We start from the raw sequence: 23,754 nt of genomic DNA, 5'->3' as shown, positions 1-23,754 counted from the left end.
AGCTATTGAATATTAATTAAGTCACGTTGACATTTATTAACAGTCCTGGAGCGTCTAGCAACGGCTATTTAATCAATATTTGTAATACAGTAATGTAATAGAAATAAATCCACTATATTCACTTCACCTAGCGAGATGCGCGTGTCGTACTTAATATTCATGAGCTAATCTTTCCCCGTAGTAGGATTGGTGGAAGCCAGCGGGGGGGAACCAATGAGCGCGTCGGGTGCTTCTGCGCATGCGCGAGCTAGAGAGCGCACTGAGAGTTTGAGAGTTTTTCTCCAGTCTACTGAGTTTGTGAATGGGACTCCCGGCGTTTATGAGTGTTTCGAACTGTTTTATGTTCACAGACACACGCGAGAATTCCTCATTTTGGACGGAAAATATTTTTTTTTGTTGCAGTTTTCTGTTGTTCTAAATTGGATTACATCCGTAATGATTCGAAGTAAAACGTAAGTGGTGTTTTATTTGTGTTTCTGTCTTTCTGCTGCACAGGACACCCGACTGACCGCTTTGAATTGATTCCAAGTCTTGAGTTTATTCTATTTAATTTCATTATCCGAACAGTATTTCTCATCGTAGCCGTTTGCCATTTTAATTTGCAGAGCGATTTATTTTGAAGCATGCTGACACTAATTGAACATTTACATTTTCTTCCTATGTTTGAGAAATGATGTTTGTGTTTTGCTCATACCTGCTGGTGTTTGAAGTATATTATTTCCAGGCTTTTATAACATAAGAATGAGTTCAAACAATGTTCGGAGGACGAAATAACTTTCCAAGCCGTTCATAAAGTGACCCAAAAGGCTTTAATCTTTCGTGAATGGCTGTAGATATGCAGCATTGTTGACTTGCCGTTTTGATATTTGCTTTTTTCCTCCAATTTAAATGTTTTGATAGCGCGCGCTCAAGTGATACTCTCTGGCAGGACAATATGTGTTTTTTACAGTTCTATTACATTTCTATTTCGGTTTCTAAATACAGATTGGTGAGTCATTAGTGGGGCTTTTGGAGGTGATCGATAATGATGATGATAACTGTCGCTTGTGTAAGTTCTTAAAGGTATAGTTCACCCAAAAATTAAATTTCGTCATTAATAATTACTCACCCTCACATCCTTCCAAAGCACTCGTGTCGCTTCATTAAATTGAGGTTAAACCAGTGGAATCACGTGGATTACTTTAATGACCTCTTTACTGAGGTTTAAAAAGCGGTAGTTGCGGGGACTGTCAATGGAGGCACAGAAAGCGCTCAGATTTCATTGAAATTATCTTAAGTTGCCTCAATAATGACATTTTTTTATTTTGGGTGAACTAACCCAGACAGCAAACTGACATTGAATCAACGTGGAAACGACGTCTCTCATGACATTGAAACAACGTTGATTTTGCTCATCGAATTAACGTTGAACCAACGTCAGACGCGGCATTCTTCAAAGCTTAATGAAAATCGAAAATTGGTTTGCTTTCATAACGTTAAAAACAACGTTGATTTCAAGTTGATTTTCCGTTAGTTTTGAAAGAATGACGCGTCTGATGTTGGTTCAACGTTAATTCGATGAGCAAAACAATGTCAGATCAACGTTGTTTCAATGTCATGTTTCCACGTTGATTCAATGTCAGTTTGCTATCTGGGAACCCTCTAAATATACATCCATTGATTGTCTTGTCAGTTGATAATTGACTTCAAAAAAATTATATGCATACATTTAATCATTTAGCAGATGCTTTTATCCACAAAGCGACTTAAAAATGAGGAGAGCAATAGAAGCAGTTAAACTAACAATAGGACAACAACAGTATGTAACTATGTATTTTTGTAGAGTAAATAAACAGAAAGTGTAAGTATTAATAGATCAAGTGTTGCTGAAAGGGATGCGTCTTCAGCCGCTTCTTGAAAACGTCAGCCGCTCGGGTACATATCCAGCATAAATGAACCACATGAACACTATTTAAAGCATCCCAGGATTTACCAAATGACCATGAAGTTGGTTGAGGGAATGAACAGTGTCTCATTTTCTAACAGTTTGGGTCATGCTTTAGGAATTTACATTCTATCATCATTTTGATTACTATTATTGTGGAAAATGGTGCAGATATAGCCTAGTATTCGTAAGTCCATGGATTACAGCGTTCTCATGTTTTTGGCAGCACAGTCGCTCGTTTGCCCTGCCAGGAATCCTGAATCTGTGTCAGCCTCACTTTTTCTTTCTTTTTTGTTGATCTGTTATTGTCCCGTGGCCTCATTGGCACTAATGAACTGGACTGCAGGAAGGAACCGCACGTAGGGTGTGTGTGTAGATACACATGTGGCAGGAGTTTCTCGGAAAACACAGTGTTTGAGCGCTCTCACGTGCTGGGATCTCAACACCTCTGGCCCTTTAAAAGAGTAATCTCAGGCTGAACACGTCCCTGGCAGCAGCACAAGTCCAGCGGGGAAGCACACACTCATTACAGACACACTCGTGTTAATTGGGGGACAAGAGCTGCCAGGTGCCCGACCCCGTAGGCTCACTTCGGGTCATGGCTGTAAACAACCTCATTGTGCGTTGATGACCGGAGCTGGTGTGTTTAAAGCACGCAAGTGAGGACTAACAGCATGATGTCATCTTACACTCTAAAAAATGCTGGGTTGTTTTAACCCAACTTTGGGTCAAATATGGACTAACCCAGCCGTTGGGTTAAATTTTTACATTACATTTTTAACCCAACATTTCGGGTTTGTCCATATTTGACCCAAAATTGGGTTAAAACAACCCAGCATTTTTTAGAGTGTAGTTTGATGATAGCACTGGTTGTAATAAAATCTACAGTGCCTGGACAAAATAAAAGTGGCTGTTTTGATTTAAAGGGGGCATACACGCTAAAAAATGCTGGGTTGTTTTAACCCAATTTTGGGTCAAATATGGACAAACCCGAAATGTTGGGTTAAAAATGTAATGTAAAAATTTAACCCAACGGCTGGGTTAGTCCATATTTGACCCAAAGTTGGGTTAAAACAACCCAGCATTTTTTAGAGTGTATCTTGAAAATCTGACTTGTGTAATTGCTAGAATCGGGTCCGTTGTAAATCTCCCAACCCTTAAAACGTGAGAAGTGATACTCAGAATCTTTGTTTTGGCGAGCCTTTCTCAAAAAATAAGCCAATCAGATTTTGCTCCCCTTCTGATGTATGAAGAGGATCTTATTATAATATTACCGGCATTAATCTGCACGTTTACACACACCAGCCGACATTTGGTTTTCGCAAGAGACAACAGTGACCAGTTCTCACGCAATGATAAAATTTCTATGCTAACTGTGCTGTCGTTGAGCACCCAGACGAACACTGAACACTATTGACCAGAACGTGACACTTCGGTCAACTTGTGTAAAAGTTAAACCTGACGGTACATGCCAGTCGATGAGATGAATCCACGTAACTCCACAACAACTACATAAATGATGTATCCACTAGCCAGTGTTGGGTGTAACTAATTACTAAGTCATTAGTTACTGTAATTTAATTACTTTTCCCTTGAAAATGTAAAGTAAGGGATTACTCTTCATTTATCTGTAATTTAATTACAGTTACTTCTGATGTAATTGAGGTAAATACCGTGTATAGATCAATCCGATCTCACAGTGATTCGGATGCATTTTATGAGGTTTCTAAATTGTATAACCGCACTCGTATGAATTATTGTAAAATATGTATGAAAAAAGTGTGAAATGTCATGAGATCAGACATAATAGTGGGTTTAACATCAAAATGTATTGTCTGATGTTAAAAAGTATGTTTTTATAATTTAACCTTCTCCACCTTGGTCTGGATAGGATAATTCATGCAATTTTATAGTATTTATTTGAAATTAAATTAAATTCATGTCTATCCTAGTATTATTCAGCTGGTTGAGATTGATATGGGATTTTGAAAGTAATTAGTAATTAAAAGTAATTAAATACTTTTTAGAGAGAGTAATTACTACATTAATCTAATTACACTGTTGAAGAGGTAATTAATAACTAGTAACTAGAGTAACTTACCCAACACTGCCACTAGCATTCAGAAACGTCTGCACGAGTTCGCTACTGAGATTTTGTATATCTGAAGCTTGTGCAAAGTCTCCGCCCTCTTCTGAATGGAGGCGGAGCAACAATTGCTCATTTGCATTTAAAGGGACACACGCAAAAACGTTGTGTTTTTGCTCACCCTCAAAATGGGGAAAATTTGACAAGCTATAGTAAATCTGTGTGGTATTTTGAGCTGAAATTTCACAGACACTTTCTGGGGGCACCAAATATTTATTACATCTTGTGAAAAGGGGCATAATACGTCACCTTTAAATAGGCATAAGTTAAGAGTCTATGATTGGGGATTATTATGTTTCTAGCTTGTTATATGTTTGGCAACAGCTCTTCTAACCCTAATTGATGGAGTGTGTTAGCATTTCTTAAACGGCCATGTAGGAATACACACATCATGGACATATTGCAGGATGACAAAATCAAGGTTCATCAGACTCAGATTGTGAAAGAATAATTTTCACTCATGAATCCCGAGCTTAAATTCACTGAGAGTCTTTGGGATGTTCTGGAGGAGACTTTACAGAGAGCCGGACCAATATAAGATCTTGAGTGTGGTTCTTACATGGCTGTTTATGAATTAAAAAGTTACACACTCCATCAATTATAGTTAGGTGAACTGTTGCCAAACATATAGCAGGATAGAAACATTATAATCACTGCAATAATGATCCAATCATACTGTAAGTTGCGTTTCCATTATTCTTCAAATTACTGGACTTGACTCGACTTGAAATAGCCCCAATGGGACTGGCACACTGCATTTAGAAAGAATTAGGTGTGCTCTAAAAACAAGAGTTTGTTATTTGGAAAAATCTGGTCACCTTTTATTTCTTTTCTGCAAGCTAGTGATTAATGTTTACTATCCCTTCCTCGCCTGCTTTTACCATTGGATAGGTTGAGTTTTGGGGTGGGGTTGGATTATATTTTGTATTGTTTTGCATTGTTTAGTTTTTATAAAAATAAAAGGGTGGTTAACCTTCAAATGGTATTGGTTTCCTGTTTGCACTTCTGGGCTTCGGGGTCTATACGAACTAGAGCCAGACCGATATATCGGCTGGCCGATATTAGGCATTTTCCATAATATCGGTATCGGCAGTTATAATGGCTGATAAATTAATATTTCAAAAATAAAAACAGACGAAACATGCTTCAATCATCTCTCCTTGGCCTGTTATATTGAAAATGTATGTTTTAAAATTTGCAGTATGATGTTATCTATTGTGAAATTATGGCTCATCATTGACTAGCTAACCACAAAGCTAGCTAATGCCACTATCATCAGTGGAAGACCGCTAACGTTAACATTAATGAGCTTGGAAACCACAATGAACTTTTTCTGGCTAAATAAAGTAATGATTACTGTATTTATAACTAGCATATCTCTAGTTACCATCCCTGCATTGTAAAATGTAAGTTAAACTTGCGAGGAGTGAACATTTAGACATAGAGAAAAAGTATCAAACGTATTTTGTGCAGAAAAGTTAGCTTTTCTTTTACACGTGTGTGTGAAATCCAACAATATTTAATAATAATAAAAAAATATCGGCCGATATATCGGAATATCGGATTTTAAAACCCCAAAATATTTGTTTCGGTATCGGCCTTCAAAATCCTTTATCGGTCGGGCTCTAATACGAACCCAACAATTAATTGATTAATTGTACAAAAAATATACATTTTTAATCATACAAATAATATATCTTTTTTGTTTACTTCTCATCTATTCATTAATGCTGTGTTTTTGGAGATATAAAGTACCTTTGTATCCATATACCACACAATTCCTCAACTACACCATTAGCTTGCATATGAAATATTATTTTGTTTTAATGATACATTGATACTAGGCCTTCATTTCTGTGTAAAAATTTTCAGATTTATGCCGGATTTATTTATTTTTTTGACACATGAAGAAAATATATTTAGTTTTTTTTTTTCACATTTCCGATTCATTTCAATGTGGGGTCATATTGACCCCGAAGACCAGAAGTGTAAACATTTGAACAACCGAATCAAGCCCAGTTTTTGTGTGTATGTATAGATAGATAATGTACGAAAAGTCACAAAATCTTAAATCTGACCCGATTGAGGGCTACGTAATCTTCTGCTGAGGTACCAAATAAAAACATTTGAACATGAAAATAGGCCCAATGGAAACAATTTCACAAAATATATCGCAAAAAAAAGTTATTATGTATATTTTACGTACACAAAATATTGTAAGTTTTGCGCAAATCTGTAATGAAAACAGCGACTTTTTTTTCCAGTGTATATGCTGTATGTTTCATTTGTAGAATCACATTAAAAACCTGAAGCAGCACAACTCTTTTCCACATTGGTAATAATCAGAAATGTTTCTTGATCATCAAATCATCACATTAGAGTGATTTCTGAAGGATCTGACTGGAGTAAATTGATGCTGTAAAAATGTGATATTTTTAGCGCTAATCTGTGTGCCGTTCTTCAGCTGTTGGAGAGTGTAATAGTTGTTGTTTCAGTCTGTCGCTCTTCTGTCCCACTGCAGACACACTCGAGCGAGCGGACGCCATCTTTCTCCAGCTGTGCTGTATCGATTCTCTGAAGATTAAAGTCTCTAACGTTTCACGCCGCATACTTTGATGACACCCAGGAGCCGGAAGTGAGACTCATGGCCACCGTCCCGATCCCCCCTCCTCCTCCTCCTCCCCCTCCTCCTCTTCCTCCTCCTCCTCTTCCTCTGACCCGCACAGACTCTGGCCGCAAGCACCGGCTGCGCAATCTCAACTGGGAGCGGATCCCTAAGGAGCGCGTGGAGGGGCGAGCGAGTGTGTGGAGCGGCTCGCTGGACGAGGACACTGACCTCTCCATCGACCTCAGCTCTCTGGACGAGCTCTTCAGGCAGAAAGAGGGCGTGAAGCCGGACCGGGCCGCTGGCTTTCGCCGCAGTTTGCTGAGGAGCAGGTCTCCACTAGAGATGAGTGTGGACAAAGTAAGAGCACGCCGTTTCATTATCTGCCATCTTGCAAAACTATATATGAAGAGTTCAGATGCAAAAGCCTCTAAATGCCATTTGAAATTTTCTTCTTTAATGATGATTTTTATCAAACTTGTATATTTAAGTTCAGTAATTTCACTTAAATTGCAATGATAAATACCTATTAATTGTTATTTAAGTGAAATTACTGAACTTAAATATACAAGTTTGATAAAAATCATCATTAAAGAAGAAAATTTCAAATGGCGTTTAGAGGCGTTTGCATCTGAACTCTTCATATATATATATATATAAACCCACTTCATAATGTTGGGTTAAAAATAACCCAAAAAGTAACCCAACTATGGGGTTTGTATTCAACCCAACTGCGGGTTATTTTAACCCAGTGGGTTAAAAGTAACCCAACAGTTAAGTTAAATTTATGATATTATGTTAATAAATAAAATACACTGTGTTTTTAAAATACAGATTGTTTATTTGTAGAAAACAATATGTCTCAACACTCTAAAAATGCTGGGTTGTTGTTTCAACCCAAATTTGGGTCAAATATGGAAAAACACAAATGTTGGGTTGAAAATGTAATGTAAAATTGAACCCAACGGCTGGATTTGTCCATATGTGACCCAAATTTGGGTTGAAACAACCCAGCATCTTTAGAGTGAACAAATTTATTTTTGAATTACAAACTAAATATTGGGGAGTGTAGAATTTAATTTAAATAAACATAATTGTGTCCAAAAATGTAAAATACACTAGTGTACATACAACATGCGTAACCCAACAGCCGGGTTATTACTAGAAATTACTCAAGGATTTTAGAAAGTAACCAACATTTTTTGGAAAATAACCCAACATAGTGACCCAATAGGTGTAACCCAACGGTTGGGTTAAAAAACAACCCAGCATTTTTGACCAGGGTTTGACATTATGCGTGTGTATTTCATCAGTGGTGTGTAACACAGTCCCTTTTATATAGACCTCTTTTTCAATTGTAGTCTTTTAAACGGCATCTGCAATAATAATGTTGTGTTGTCAAAAATATTGCTTTTTCAGTACATATCGATTCTGAAATATCTGAAAGGCTAATTTCCCGCAGAATAGATACCAGCGTCTCTCTCTCTCTATCTCTTCGACAGCGAGTGACACACAAACCCGCCTCTCCTCACTCACTCCATTCATTTTCTCCTGATGAATATTGTTTCTGACTGTTATGGGCTTGAATTTCACCGTGGGATCGTGTGTGTTGCACATAATTTTACTCATTCCAGCAGATTTTGTGCTCTCAGTAATAAATTGAGCTATTTTTCACTGTTTATTGCACTTAAACGGTCAAATACACACAAAATAATGTCAAAATGTCGGTCTTGACGAGTATTCACGTAAACACAGTCAGTTCTGTTTAAAGTGAATGTAAACAGTTGAGAAAGAAAACGCATGTGAATCAGTATAACGGATCTGTGCGTCAGCTCTTAAAGTGACAGAAGCCTAATATTCCTGACGCCAAATTAAGAGATAATATTAAAAACATACATATGGCAAAATTGTGGCCAGTGAAACCGCTGCTGAGTGGCTCATAACTTTAGGAAACCACTGACCACAGCGACTGATGAGCAAAACAGTGAATGTCAAGCCCTGGTCATGACCGTCAGGTAACATTCAGAGACCGTATAAAGGATGTCCTTGTGTTCAGCCGGACCCAGAACCACAGTTTTATGAAAGTTTTTAATGCATGGCTGTTTCACCAATCATTATTACATATTCGGGTCTTCAGATCTACATCGTCTCCAATATTTGATCACACACAGTGCTTGCTCAGTGTTTCTGATGATACTTGTGTATCCTTTTTGGTAATTATGAGTCATCATTATGATCATCATTGTGAATCAGAAACTCCCACCTTGAGGAATAAACGTAAATTGCATTTTTAAAGTCATTAAAAGATTCAATTGACGCACAGAACACATTGTTTTTTGCTCTGTTGTCGCTTGCAACGCTATACACTCCCCACACTTTATTTATGTTCTTGTTGGTTTATAATGAATAAAGTTAGGAGTACTAAGAAAGTTAATGAGTGCGAGGGTAGCGAACGACGTCACGTGTTTAAATATTAACTTCACTTAACCTGACACTACAGAAATGCAATGTTTATGAGTCAAGATGCTGAAAAACGGGAATTCAAAGGCCAAAGACTTCCTTATGCATGTTTTCACATGTGCAGGATTCGGCATTGGACTTCACTGTGGCTTTATAAGTTTGTCAGTGTGTGTGAGCTGATCGCTGTGTCTGTGTTTGCAGGTTACACTGCTGGACTCAAAGCGCAGCATGAATGTTGGGATATTTCTGCGGCAGCTGAAAATGTAAGTTTTGGTTTAATTTGCTATATTAACCAGGCCAATCAAAAGGATAAATAAGTAAAAGAAGTCCTCGTTTCATTTCTACAATTTATTTAGTGCTCATATGAGGGATGTCACGATTCACACATATCACGAGATGCTATATTATTGCGATACGCCAAGACATATGATAAAAAATTATCAATTATTATTATTAATTATTGTACAGTAGATTAATATGATGATCTCTGTCTCTGACTAGATGTATTTATAATAACGTCGTTGGCCACTTTTACTGGTGACATCAGACATCTGGCATTATAAGCACACACACATATCGCCCCAGTGCATTAATATGCATTATATTCAACATTATATATAGTAGTACTGACACAACTACAAATTTTCTCTCACATTGATGCATTTTTGCATTGCGATATATATATATATATGAAGAGTTCAGATGCAAAAGCCATTTGAAATTTTCTTCTAGAATGATAATTTTTATCAAGCTTGTATATTTAAGTTCAGTGATTTCACTTAAATGGCAATGATAATTACCTATTAATTGTTATTTAAGTGAAATTGCTGAACTTAAATATACAAGTTTGATAAAAATCATCATTAAAGAAGAAAATTTCAAATGGCATTTAGAGGCTTTTGCATCTGAACTCTTCATATATATATATTGTTACACCCATCACATTGGCCGCCCTGCTCTCTAATCTAGATATTTGCATTAGCTGTTTTTGTGACAGTCCATTTGTTAGGAGTAGGAAATGAAGGTGTCCTGGAGGAAGCGTCTCGACACTTTAGACGGGCTTGATCTCCAGCCGGTGTTTATCTAGAGTCGCTGATTGCCCTCAGACGGAGGATAGATGTGCGAATGAAAAGGGGGGGGCGGATGGCAAGTGTTCAGGAGATGCCGTCCAATCAGAACAGCTGGTTTTGATGGTCAGTGAAGGAGGTCAAAGGTCACACCTGCTTTGTGCCCGAATGAGCCGTGATGAGGAACGAAACCAACTTCTCGAAACATGCTCTGAGATTAAATATATCTGCTTCAATTCAGGTGTTTCCAAAGAAATGTGATCTTTGTGAGTGAAAGCTGTTCATAAATCATTATTCAGCGCTTTCAATGCCGTTGTTTAATGAAAAAAGGTTGGCGTTTTCATGTCAGCACTTGCTCTCTGAGTAAATATAATGTATGGGAGTTCCCATTTGAGTTTGCAAACCTCTTCCATGGGACTGATATCTGTCGGGACATGTCGGAGAAGTGCTCACGCAGACAAACACATTTCCCTGTGTGTGTGTGTGTGTGTAACCTCATGTAAGTGCACACTTTTGAAGTGTACGAGTATGAATTATGCTCCGCGGTCTTTGTTCTGTAATACCTTTTCATTATTTCATTTCGAACGACGAGAGCCTTCAATACTCTCTGACATTAACAATTACATGTCATACAAATACAAAACATAAACTAGTTGGGTCTTGTAAACCCGTTTTTTTGAGAACCAGCTGTGGGTTTGACACACACATCCACATGTCCGAGTGAAACAGGTCAGGTCAACAGGACCAAGCCAAATTAAAATGCATTGATTTAATGCTTTTGAAACCCAGAACCTTTGACCGATAGTCCTGATACAGCTAAAACCATATTCAGATGGTATGTTTCTTATGTGCATGTCTATAAAAACACATTTGCATGGCATCTCAGTGCTAACGCGCTGCTCATGTCATATGCTTGGACTAATATGAATAAATTCCTTTTAAATGTAATAATAGGAAAATAATGTTTTATTTATTACTCAATTATTACTCAAATCTCACTTTTAAAAATGGGAAGGACAGCGTATTTGTGTCTTATATTCTTGCATTTTATCAAAAGGATGTCATTTAAAAAAAAAGGAAATTAGCGAGTTAATGCAGCCTCTTATTAATATGAAAAGCTGCATGGTTTTTAATGTGGTGTATAATAACCTACATATTTTTTTAGTTGTATCATATATCGCTGTTAAAATGTTTACGTGCCTTTTTCTCCTTCCCCTTTGTTCGCGGAGGTGGAGCGTTGATGAAATTTACAAATTACTAATTATTTTTGTAAATATTTTCCAGCATTTCAGTAATAAGTGTCCATTATTAAAGGTGCAAAACGCAAGTCTCTGAGTTTTTGCAGAACTACGCCCCCTCTGGCGACAAGCGAAACTGCAACCCAGAGGTGTACGCGCTCATGGACCACGTTTGCACGAGCCGTTCATAACTAAAAAAGCATCAGCCGCACAAATCTTTTGTTAGTCATAATGAAGTAATAAAGTTATAAATCTGCAAGTCATTTAAAATATATGAAAGGAAAGGCGTTCGAGTAAATTACAAACTTATGTGTGTGTGTGAGGGGAAAACTGTTTTATGTGCTTACTGTATCCACTTATGATTGAATTATTATGAAAACACGTTCATGAACAATATAAGTTATTACTTTGACCCGTTTGAGCCCTAGAGCCGACCGGAGATCTCTCCGTGTGTTGAAAGCTTCCCGATGTCGACTCTCGTCTCACTCCGACGCCTGGCACTAGACAAAAGCTTTATTTTCTTTGTGTGACGTGTTTGCGTTGGGGTTTGGAATGAAGTACAAGCCGGTCTCTTTGAATCCATCTTCTACTTTTGTGGAAAGTTGACTAAAGTTGTGTCGCTCGAGTTGTCTTCGCTGATACGGAGAATGGCGGCGAACACACAAACCTGCAGACATCGCCAGGCGAGTGTAAACACACATGACGTCACGCCAGTCTCAAATCCGTCCCGAATCCCTCTTATTTATTTTACTGGACAGGATTATAGAGGCGATCGCAGTGATCAGAGAAGGGCTCATTCAGCCCATCAGGCAATTGTTTAAGCATGTATGGGGTAGACGGCTATTTTTAACATGAAATGTTGCATAATGCACCTTTAATGCATTTGACAGTCCCTCCAGAAAAACGCGATTATGCGATCGCTGAATTCAATGCAAAATCAGCCAAAGTCCGCATATTTATGCGGGGGCCGCATTTTTTCAAATACGCCGCACTTTCGCCGCATAAATTGCAGATTTCCGTGCAAAATATGCGGGGTTTGCATAATTTCATAATCCTCGCATTTTCGTTGCAAAAAAAAGTCACATGTATCTTAGCAGAAAGTTGAAAAATGTTGCGTTTGCTTCACACAAGAGCAGCCATTTCCCCCTGTTTCCATGGGAACGTTATGAAGAGACGCAATTACGCGACGCCAGACAGACTCACGGAGGCGATTGACATCTCACAAATCGAACTCGTATAACTGTCTCACACGTTCTACCGTCACGTCGTTAATTAATAAACAACATAAGATAAAAGAAGAAGCATCAAACAGAAATTGCCCGCACACATGGGGCGTTTGAGGCGCACATATAACACTGCAGAGAGTTCAACAGGGAACGCGCAGCTCTTAAAGGGGCCACACCTTATTTACACTCGTTACAGTCTGAAATAAAACAAGATGAGAAATTAAATATTCCCAGCACTTTCTATGATGTAGTATGCTTGCTTATCAAAGGAAGTAATAAGAAAGGACTCTTATATTAACAGGATGTTGGGGGAATCACTTTTTTTCTCTTTTTCATCAAACCGCAATTTTTGCAAATTCCAGCAATTTCATCGCATAAAATTGCATAAATATCCCGCATATTCCATCGCATTTTTAAAGAAAACTGGCCGCATAATCAATCAATTTTTGCCCGAAACAATCACAAAAAAAACTCCGCGTTTTTCTGGAAGGACTGAATACTATTATGGTAAATGTTAAATATAAATCGCAAATTTTTTCACAAATTTTTGGAAATTACCACCACAAAATCAGTCATTTTGATCGCAAAAATCACAAAAAAAAAATCGTGAAATCCTGGAGGGACTGATTTGAATCACAACAGTTATCTTGTGTCCTCAGCGGCGTGGAGGAGATCGTGGAGGACGTGAGACGAGGAGCCGGAGAGCGTTACGGAGCGGAGAAACTGGCGGAGCTCTGCAAACTTCTGCCTGATAATGAAGAGGTATCGCCTCTCACACACACTCAGAATTACACGTGATGCTGCTTGATCACAATTCTTTCTGTTGGACTGAGTGCTGAATATCAATGTTTCTTTATTTGTCCAGGAGGCCCGGTTGAAGAAGTTCAGCGGTGACCGTAGTTTACTGGCAGAGCCGGATCTCTTCATTCTCTTACTGGTGGAGATACCCAGGTCAGAGTTCAGGACTGAATGATCCAGTGTTAAGTAGTGTTGTCAAAAGTACAGATTTCGGTACCATACCATTTAAAAAGTGTGATTCTAGCATTTTGAGCGCTGATTTTTTCACGTTCTCAACATATATGTCTGTGATTGGCTATTGTGTTCACACACTCAACATATATGTCTCTGATTGGCCATTGCGTTCACGTTCTGAACATATATGTTTGTGATTGGCCATTGTGTTCAACTACTCAACATGTATGTCTCTGATTGGCCGTTGCGTTTAACTACTCAACATGTATGTCTCTAATTGGCCGTTGTGCTCAACCGCTCAACATATACGTCTGTGATTGGCCGTTGTATTCACACGCTCAAAATATATGTCTCTGATTGGCCAATGCATTCAACTGCTCTACATGATTGTCTCTGATTGGCTGTTGTGTTCACACTTAACATATGTCTCTGATGACAGAAGTCAGAGACTTCTATGACTTGGACCTAACTTGTTCTTTCACTGAGCACTGATTAATCCTCCTCCTCATCATCACCAGCTTCCGCATGCGCCTGGACGTCCTGATCCTCCAGCAGGAGTTTGACCCCGCGGTGACCTCTCTCTGTGTGGCGGCCGGATGTCTGCGGGAGGCGGCTCGAGGTACACACACACACACTGCCTCTCTCTGGGGTGGTTTGGAGCGGTTGAGGCTCTGACGGCTTCAGCTCCAGACACACACACTATCAGAGACTCGTGCTGGAGTTCTGCTGCCATGTTTCGCCTTCTGCATCCTTATAGACATGTGTCTTTTCAGTGTTTTTTATTTATTTATCATTTTGCCTGTGTTAAAGGAGAACTCCGGCGCAAAATGAACCTTTGGTCTAATTACACATTGTTACCTAGTCAACCTTTATCTGAGATTTGTTTTCATGATTGCCGAATGTAAATAGTTGTATCTCTAAAAACAGTTTAGCCTATAATGCTAGTATAATGCTAGTATATGGGGCATAGAGTAATGACAAATAAAAAACGCGTGTTATTACCACTAACAAGGCTCAAAATAGCCCCACACTAACACGACAGCATAATAAGAGTCCCTACATTCAAACCGAAACATTGAGAACTTTGTCAGTGTCCAAACAGTTTAATAAGAAGATATTTTATACACACAGTCAACTTCGCGAATACAGGAAGAAGCCATCTTGGAAAAATAGTCTCTACCAGTCGATCTAAGAACGCCGATCCAAGTGCGCTGAACTGTGCAGAATCTCATATGGTCCGTTGTTTCCAGAAGAAACACAAACCGTTTACTTCTCTTCAATATGTACACGTAGCCTACTGTTCGCGCTCACCTTATCACCTTATTCACATCTCACCAGCACACTTGAATCGGCGTTCGTAGATCGACTCGTAGAGACTATTTTTCAAAGATGGCTTCTTCCTGTATTCACGAAGTTGACTGTGTGTATAAAATATCTTCTTATTAAACTGTTCGGACACTGACAAAGTTCTCAATGCTTCGGTTTGAATGTAGGGACTCTTATTATGCTGTGGTGTTAGTGTGGGGCTATTTTGAGCCTTTTTAGTGGTAATAACAAGCGATTTTTATTTGTCATTAATCTATGCCCTATAGACTAGCATTATACTAGCGTTATAGGCTAAACTGTTTTTAGAGATAAAACTATTTACATTCGGCAATCATGAAAACAAGTCTCAGATAACGGTTGACTAGGTAACAATGTGTAATTAGACTAAAGGTTCATTTTGCGCCGGAGTTCTCCTTTAATGCCAATTGCATGAATTTTGGCACAGGTGTGTAGTTTTATTGGACGTTTACTATTTCACCCTCATTTCCTTTATAAAATCTATTTTGCACCAGTAACACACAAAACTTCCTCTCAGCACCCATTGAAGCCCATTAAAACTGGAATTTTTTTAATCCCAGGGCCGTTTAACTCTAAAACGACGCAATCTTTGTTAATAGGGTTTCATTCTGTTGGCAAGGCTTCAAAATTAGAAAATTTACAATTTTTTTTTTTTTTTTTACCAGATGTCGACATTTTCTCAAGTTTGGCCTATAAAGCAAATACTCACTTTTCTGTATATTATAGATAGAGCCAAATGGATGAGTTATGCAGCTGTAATTGTGTGTGTGTGTGTGTGTTAGTATGGTCATGTGTGTAATAAATCGGCAGTTGTGAGATATCAATCTCAAATTTGGAACACAACTTGTTTAGATTTCCAGCAGTTTTGGAGTTCAACATGTTTCCTAAAATATTTTTTTTTGAGTGTCGTGAGTGGCTTTGATTGACAGATCATGTGTTTACATCAGTGCTTGATGCTCATGTGTGTTTGCAGAGCTGCTGAGCTGCCCCGAGCTTCACTACATCCTGCGACTGGTGCTGAAGGCGGGAAACTACATGAACGCTGTGAGTCTTGTTTTTGATAAGCCGTGTCCTCGTATGCAGTCATGCTGAGTCTCTCGTTCTCTCAGGGTGGTTACGCTGGAAATGCTGCTGGATTCAGGATTTCCTCTCTGCTCAAACTGGCCGACACCAAAGCCAACAAACCAGGCATGAACCTCCTCCATTTTGTTGCCATGGTGAGTGTTGTGATGATGTCACACGAGCCTGACTCTCATTATGCCTCTTCACATGAAAGGAAGCCACATGATGATGTCATTATGATAGAGGTTCAGCACGAGTAATGTTCTCTTCTTCTGTCCTACAGGAGGCGGTGAAGAAGGATAAAGACTTGCTGACGTTTCCCAGCCGCCTGAGTCACGTGGGTCCAGCTTCAAGGTCAGGAGACAAACCTTCTGAGATCAGTCCAGAACAGGGCTATTCAATTAAAGTTCAGAAAGGGCCGGTCTCTCTATTTCCTCCCAGCGTAGGTCCAGACAATACTTTTTTGACATCCATCGAGGCAGCCCGTAGGATACTAAATCCTAAACACTCAAAATTTTCATTAAAAATTTTTTTGCCAAAAAATAAAATAAAAAATGAACAAAACAGGATTTGTTCTCTCAACTGGATATGAATATAAAAAGTTCAGATGTTTTAATTGCCTATTTTTATTTTAAATGTGTGTATGGCACACAGAAGGCCTTGGGACTGAGCAAACCAACAGGGGGTGTGGGGTGAACCATTTTTATATTTTGTTTAAAGCAATAAACTACTTAAAGGAGTAGTTCAATTTTAAAAAACTTTTGCTGATGATTTTCTCACCCCCGTGTCATCCAAGATGTCCATGTCTTTCTTTCTTGAGTCGAAAAGAAATGAAGGTTTTTGATGAAAACATGCCAGGATTTTCTCCATATAATGGACTTCAATGGGGACCAAACGGTTCAAGGTCCAAAAGACAGTTTCAGTGCAAACTGTTCAAAGGGCTTTGAACGATTCCAGACGATGAATAAGGGTCTTATCAAGTGAAGCGATCGCTCATTTAATAAATAAATAACAAAGTTTAAGTTTTATAAGCTCAAATGGTCGCCTTGCTAACAAAGATTTGTTCATTTTGATGAACGAGTTCGAACAGGAGAGTCACACAGAACCGTTTGGTTCCCATTCAACATGTCAACTTTGAATGTCAAAACAATATCAACTTTGCATTAAAAGTGTCATAATTTACCGAATGACACTTAATGACAAAAGTCATAAACATTCATAAAGACTCCATGTTCATGACAGGTGTTATGTCATGTTTATGACAGTGTCATGTCAGTCTTATGCACACCCCTTCAAATAAAGTGTTACCAAATAATAATTTTTTGGTAAAGTTTAAGCATTTTTAGTTTTGAATTATGAGCTTTTTTTTTAGGTTTTTCTATGTGTACTGAAGCATTCCTCACATCCCATTCATTCAAAGGAGGTCAAATTGACCCGCAAGGGAAGGATTTGTTACTTTTTATGATTTCAACCACAAATCCATAAAAAAATGTTTTGTGTGTATTTATGGTTCAAGTGCGACAAAAGTCCTGGGGGACCCCTCTGATGAACACTCAATTTGTAAAAAAAAAAAGAAATTTCCAAGGCAAAGTGACCCAAGGGAAGGGTGAAGGGTTGTTGTGACATCATTGTCATCAGCTTCACACAACATAATATTAGAGCGTGAGTGATCAGGTGTTTTTGTGTTCAGGTTGTCAGAAGAGTCCGTACTGGAGGATCTCTCTCGACTGCAAAGCCGAGTCTCAGCGCTCAGAGTCCGAGCTCAGGCCGACGCGGAAATCCAGATGCAGACCAGAGCCTTTCTAGAGGTGTGTGTGTGTGTCCAGGTCATGATCACAGATGCTCCTGTTCAGGTGTAAATCCCTCACTTCTTCCTTCAGGTTGCGGAGGTGAGGCTGACCGAAGCCCAGGAGGAGCTGGACCGCTTGCAGGAGAGCAGCAAGGCTTTAGTGGAGTTCTTCTGTGAGGATGACAAGACCTTCAGGCTGGAGGAGGCCTGTCTGATCTTCCACGGCTTCTGCCATCGCTTCCAGAGGGCTGTGCAGGTGAGCCGGACTGTCTCTTTAAATAGAAATGACGCAAATGAAGTTTAAAGTCTTCCTGTAGTCAATAATTGTATCATTTAACTCATCTTTGATCACCAAAATGACATATTTAAATGTTTTTTCCTTGGAAAAACAATTCTTAATGCCTTAAAATATCTTGAATGTAACTTGACACCCTTGCCTTATTTAGTATGCGTGGTTCTATGAATATGCAAATGAGCCCCGCCTCCACTCACTCACTCAGAGATCCACTGGTTGACGATCACCCGTTGATCTGATTGGTTACAAGGTGGTTTGTGACGTCAGAAACACCAGCGATTTTAAAGCGTGTTTTTGAGACTGTCTTTGGTTCACTGCAGTTTGAAGGAGGAAATACTCAGCAATGCTGAATCTGAAAGTGTGATATTCAAATTTTTCTTTTGAAGGCTGTTCATTTTTTACTGTAAACGACTGCCATTTTGTACAAAATAAAAGCATTTCTAAACAAATTCCTGATAAACATTAAAGCCCTAGTGTGATAAACTGGATAAACTGGATTTTTAAAATAACACTGTTTACTCACAAAAAACTCACAAAGTTTAACTTGACATTTTCATGTAAATATGATAGATAGCAACCTCTTAACTGATGTTTAATTGGTTAGATTGTTTGGTAATATTATTGATAATATAAATATTTGCTACTAACCAACAGGAAAACTATGTTTCTGCCACTGAATAAAAAATAAAAAATAAAAATATGCAATTTTGACTTTTTCTCTCGCATTTGTGATATAAAAAGTCAATTGCGATACATAAACTCGCAATTGTGAGAATAAAATAATTGTGAGATAAAAAGTCGCAATTACCATTTTATTTTTTATTCTGTGTTGGAAACAAGCTTGAATAGAAAACAGAAACTTCATTTGATCTGTAAATGCCAATCATATTAACCAATCAGAAGAACCATCACTTCAACCATACAGTTGTTCAAATGTTTAATGTAAAGTATTTTAAAATGTATTAAAAAGCAAGTTACAGATATAAAAGGTATGTTAATAGGCAAACATAAAGATTAAAAGGCCAAATATAGGCATACATTTACATTTTATGAATATCCATTAACAGTATGTGGTTATATACACTATATTTATTTGTATAAATAAAGCACTGTATAAATGTATAAAACATATTTATTACATGCAAGTAATTAATAATAATTTGTTACATGTAAAATCTTCCATGAACATTTTAAGTGGCACAAATCTGTGAATCGGTTCATTGAAATGGTCGTTTCAAATCTGACTTTCTCGCAAATTAAAAAAGTCATAATTATGAGATAAAGTCGCAATTACCATTGCAGCATTATCAATCATGCAGTCTTTCAAATGTTAAATGTTAAGTTTGAAATAAATATATAAAATAAGTATTTTATAAGATATTAAAAAGCAAGTTACAGATATAAAAGGCATGTTAATAGGCAAAGAAATAAAGATTAAAAGGCCAAACAAAGGCATTTAACTTGATTAAATCGAATACATTTTATTAATATCCATCAACAGTATGTGGTTATATACACTATATTTACTTGTATAAAGAAAGTATAAATAAAGCGCTCTATAAATGTATAAAAAATATTTATTACATGCAAGTAATTAATAATAATATGTTACATGTAAAATCTTCCATGAACATTTTAAGTGACACAATCTGTGAATCGGTTCATTGAAATGGTCGTTTCAAATCTGACTTTCTCGCAATTTAAAAAAAGTCATAATTATGAGATAAAGTCGCAATTACGATTGCAGCATTACCAATCATGCAGTCTTTCAAATGTTAAATGTTAAGTTTGAAATATTAAATGTATTAATATTAAATAATATATAAAATAAGTATTTATAACATATTAAAAAGCAAGTTACAGATATAAAAGGCATGCTAATAGGCAAAAAAATAAAGATTAAAAGGCCAAATAAAGGCATTTAACTTGATTAAATCGAATACATTTTATTAATATCCATCAACAGTATGTGGTTATAAACGCTATATTTACTTGTATAAATAAAGCGCTCTATAAATGTATAAAAAATATTTATTACAAGCAAGTAATTAATAATAATTTGTTACATGTAAAATCTTCAATGAACATTTTATGTGACACAAATCTGTGAATCGGCTCATTGAGAATGGTTTCTTTCTGGCAATTTAAAAAAATAATAATTACGATGTAAAAAAAGTCGCAATTTCCTTTACAACATTATCAACCATGCAGGCTTTCAAATGTTAAATGTTAAGTTTGATATTTTATATATTTAATATTAATACATTTAATATAAGTATTTATAACATATTAAAAAGCAAGTTACAGATATAAAAGGCATGTTAATAGGCAAAAAAATAAAGATTAAAAGGCCAAATAAAGGCATTTGATTAAATTGAATACATTTTATTAATATCCATCAACAGTATGTGGTTATATACACTATATTTATTTGTATAAATAAAGTATAAATAAAGCTCTCTATAAATGTATAAAACATATTTATTACATGCAAGTAATTAATAATAATATGTTACATGTAAAATCTTCCATGAACATTTTAAGGGACACAAATCTGTGAATCGGCTCATTGAAATGGTCGTTTCAAATCTGACTTTTTCGCAATTTAAAAAAGTCAAGTCGCAATTACCATTGCAACATTATCAACCGTGCAGTCTTTCAAATGTTAAATGTTAAGTTTGAAATAAATATATAAAATAAGTATTTTATAAGATATTAAAAAGCAAGTTACAGATATAAAAGGCATGTTAATAGGCAAAAAAATTAAGATTAAAAGGCCAAACAAAGGCATTTAACTTGATTAAATCGAATACATTTTATTAATATCCATCAACAGTATGTAATTATGTACACTATATTTACTTGCACTATATGTAAAACTTTCCATGCACAAATCTGTGAATCGGCTCATTGAAATGAACTGAAGTGTACACATCTGCCGTGTTTCCTGACAGGAGAACACAGAGCGGGAGTTGCAGGAGCAGCGGCGCGTGGCCCGCGAGCGTGAGAACGTGGGAAAGCGTCGTTCCCTGGCTCTGTGTACGGGCCTGGAAGAGGAGTGCGACTCCGACGACCTGGATCACGCTCTGCAGAGGAGCTTGAGTTACACGGGCAGCCGGCGGAGCCTGCGCAGACTCTCACAATACTTCCTCCGCTCCAGCGAGAGAAACGCCACATCTGACATCCAACAGCAGCCCAACTCAACCCTCAGAGACTCGGCGCTCCTGAGACCGAAGGAGGAAGATCAGGAGTTGAGCGCAGATGCTACATGTGGCCTTCAAGCAGACGCTGTGAAAAGCCAATCTAGGTTGAATACGAGGACAGTCCCCAGTGATAACGCTTTTGTTGCTTTGGGAAAAACAAGTATCACGTCACATCAGCAGGGGGCAGCGAATGTCCTCCCGCTCGCAGGAATATCCCCTAACAAAGTGTTGAAAGTTGAGAAACGGGTTCAAGACGCCTCTGAAAGGCTGACGCAGATTGCGAAGGATCCTGAGAAGAAGGATTGTGTAAATGACAAAGAGTCTCAATCTCAGAGAGGAGCAACACTAGAGACGGACACCAAAACGGCGTGGACAAACGCGTGTGAAGCTAGTCGTGCGTGTAGCGCAGAGCGAGAGCTCGTTTACCCTCGTGTCGGAGAAACGCTGGAGTGCCACACGCTAGTGAAGGGCCTTCGCTCCTACGAGAGCCTTTCTCCAACCGTGACGCGACCAGCCACAAATAATCACTGCTCAAAGTGGAGGAAAGAGCGGGAAGCTGAGGAGCGAGGTTGCGCTAGCTCACCCCATGCTAAGGATGATAGCCGTCTAAAAACGCCCCCTCGAGGGCCGTCTAAAAGACTGATGGTTCCCCGCGGAGCGCCTTCTAACTATAGCGGGATCCCGAGAGTTCATAAGACTCCCGCTGATAGCTCATCAGCTAGTCAGGTATCGCGTCCCGCGTCCGTACGCACATCGCTAATGAAACGCTTCAGCGGAGGCCAAAATGAGCTCAAACGCAATAAAGCGAACGCGCCGCCGGATGCGGGGAAACTAAAAGGTAACGCCGTTGAAAAGTCGAAGCAGGGCGAAGACAAGCCTTTTGTGAGGGGCTCGCCACTTCGCGTGTCCAAACGGCTAGCGCCCAACTCTGAATCCGCGGCTAACCGCACCATACACAGTCCCACCGCGGCTACGACCGCGAAGACCATCCGTACGGCCATCATAAGTGCAGCCAAAGCCAAGACAAACACCAGAACACCAGGCCCGAAAATCCCCAGAGCGGCCGCCCAGCCCCTGTGGAGGTGATGTACGGTTCGCTGCGTTTATGAGACGCGAGTCATAGGGCTGTCAAACGATTAATCGTGATTAATCGCATACAAAATAAAAGTTTGTGTTTACATAATATATGTGGGTGCACTGTGTATAAATAGTTTATATATATAAATTAGGGCTGTGCAAAAATTAATTGCGATTAATCGCATCCAAAATAAAAGTCTGCGTTTATATAATATATTTGTGTGTGCTGTATATATAAATACCTATGCATGCATGTATATATTTAAGAATTATTTGCGCTTAAATTCTGTATATATTTATAAATACATAATCTATATTATATAAATATAAATATTTTATATATGAATAACGCATTTTCTTAAATATATACATGCATGCATAGGTATTTATATATAAAAAATAATTATATACAGCACACGCAAATATATTATGTAACCATAGACTTTTATTTTGGATGCGATTAATCGCAATTAATTTTTGCACAGCCCTGATATAAATACACACACATGCTTGTATATATTTAAGAAATATTTTCATGTATATAGATTTATATATAATTTAAATATATTAATTTTATATATAAATAATATTTTTTTCTTAAATATACAAGCATGTGTGTGTATTTTTATATATATATATATATATAAAATAATTATAAACAGTGCACCCACATATATTATGTAAACACAAACTTTTATTTTGGATTAATCGCGATTAATCGTTTGACAGCCCTAGTGAGTAAAGTCGGGAATCGTTTGAATTTGAACGATTAATATTTCGATTCTGCTTTTATCGATTCCTAATTTGGATTCTAATACACTCTAAATAATGCTGGGTTGTTTCAACCCATGTTTGGGTCAAATATGGACGAACCCAACCACTGGGTTTAAAAATGTAAACCAAATGTTGGGTTTGTCCTCGTTTGACCCAAACATGGCTGTAGATATGCAAAACATTGAATCATGAATATCATGAACAAAACTTGCCTGTGGTTTAAAAATACCATAGAAAACCAACTAGCTTAACTAATATACATTTTTAAGTATAATTAAAGACAAATAAATAAAGTTAGCAATCGCAGCAAATACACACAACTGAACAAAGATACGACTGAATTGGCTTTATGCACATTCCTGAACTTCAGCTAGCTCCTTGTTTCCTGTCCACCATTATTGGACAAACTTGATTAATTCAGGTGTGCCTGATTATTGTTGTTCAGACACACCTGGATTAATCAGTTTGTCCAATAATGGAAGACAGGAAAGCTGGAGCTGGCTGAAGTTCAGGAGGTAGTGGGTGGAGCTTAACTTTATAAAAACATATACATATAGTTACTAAAGTCATTC

The 23,754-nt window shown here is 37.8% G+C and overlaps 1 protein-coding gene across 1 annotated transcript; it reads left to right on the top strand.

Annotated features, from left to right (window-relative positions):
• The first annotated feature begins 281 nt into the window (after positions 1-281).
• Positions 282-22,719, top strand: fhdc2 (FH2 domain containing 2). Its single transcript, XM_039653656.2, has 12 exons — positions 282-452; positions 6,592-7,035; positions 9,337-9,398; positions 13,326-13,428; positions 13,532-13,617; positions 14,157-14,257; positions 15,956-16,026; positions 16,092-16,199; positions 16,328-16,398; positions 17,735-17,852; positions 17,925-18,089; positions 21,083-22,719. The coding sequence occupies exons 2-12, from the start codon at positions 6,715-6,717 to the stop codon at positions 22,415-22,417; spliced, it is 2,541 nt and encodes an 846-aa protein (XP_039509590.2). The 5' UTR covers positions 282-452; positions 6,592-6,714; the 3' UTR covers positions 22,418-22,719.
• The last annotated feature ends 1,035 nt before the right edge of the window (positions 22,720-23,754 follow it).

Source organism: Pimephales promelas, chromosome 9 (genome assembly GCF_988280905.1).
Source record: "Pimephales promelas chromosome 9, fPimPro1.hap1.1, whole genome shotgun sequence".
NCBI lineage: Eukaryota > Metazoa > Chordata > Actinopteri > Cypriniformes > Leuciscidae > Pimephales > Pimephales promelas.
The sequence above is the reverse complement of the archived record's forward strand: the minus strand, read 5'-3'. Positions and strand labels throughout refer to the sequence as shown.

Coding starts and splice junctions, on each gene's coding strand:
- fhdc2 (XM_039653656.2), top strand. CDS start 6,715: ATGGCCACCGTCCCGATCCCCCCTCCTCCTCCTCCTCCCCCTCCTCCT. Junction 7,036..9,336: donor TAGAGATGAGTGTGGACAAA/GTAAGAGCACGC, acceptor CTGTGTTTGCAG/GTTACACTGCTGGACTCAAA. Junction 16,027..16,091: donor CGGGAAACTACATGAACGCT/GTGAGTCTTGTT, acceptor TCGTTCTCTCAG/GGTGGTTACGCTGGAAATGC.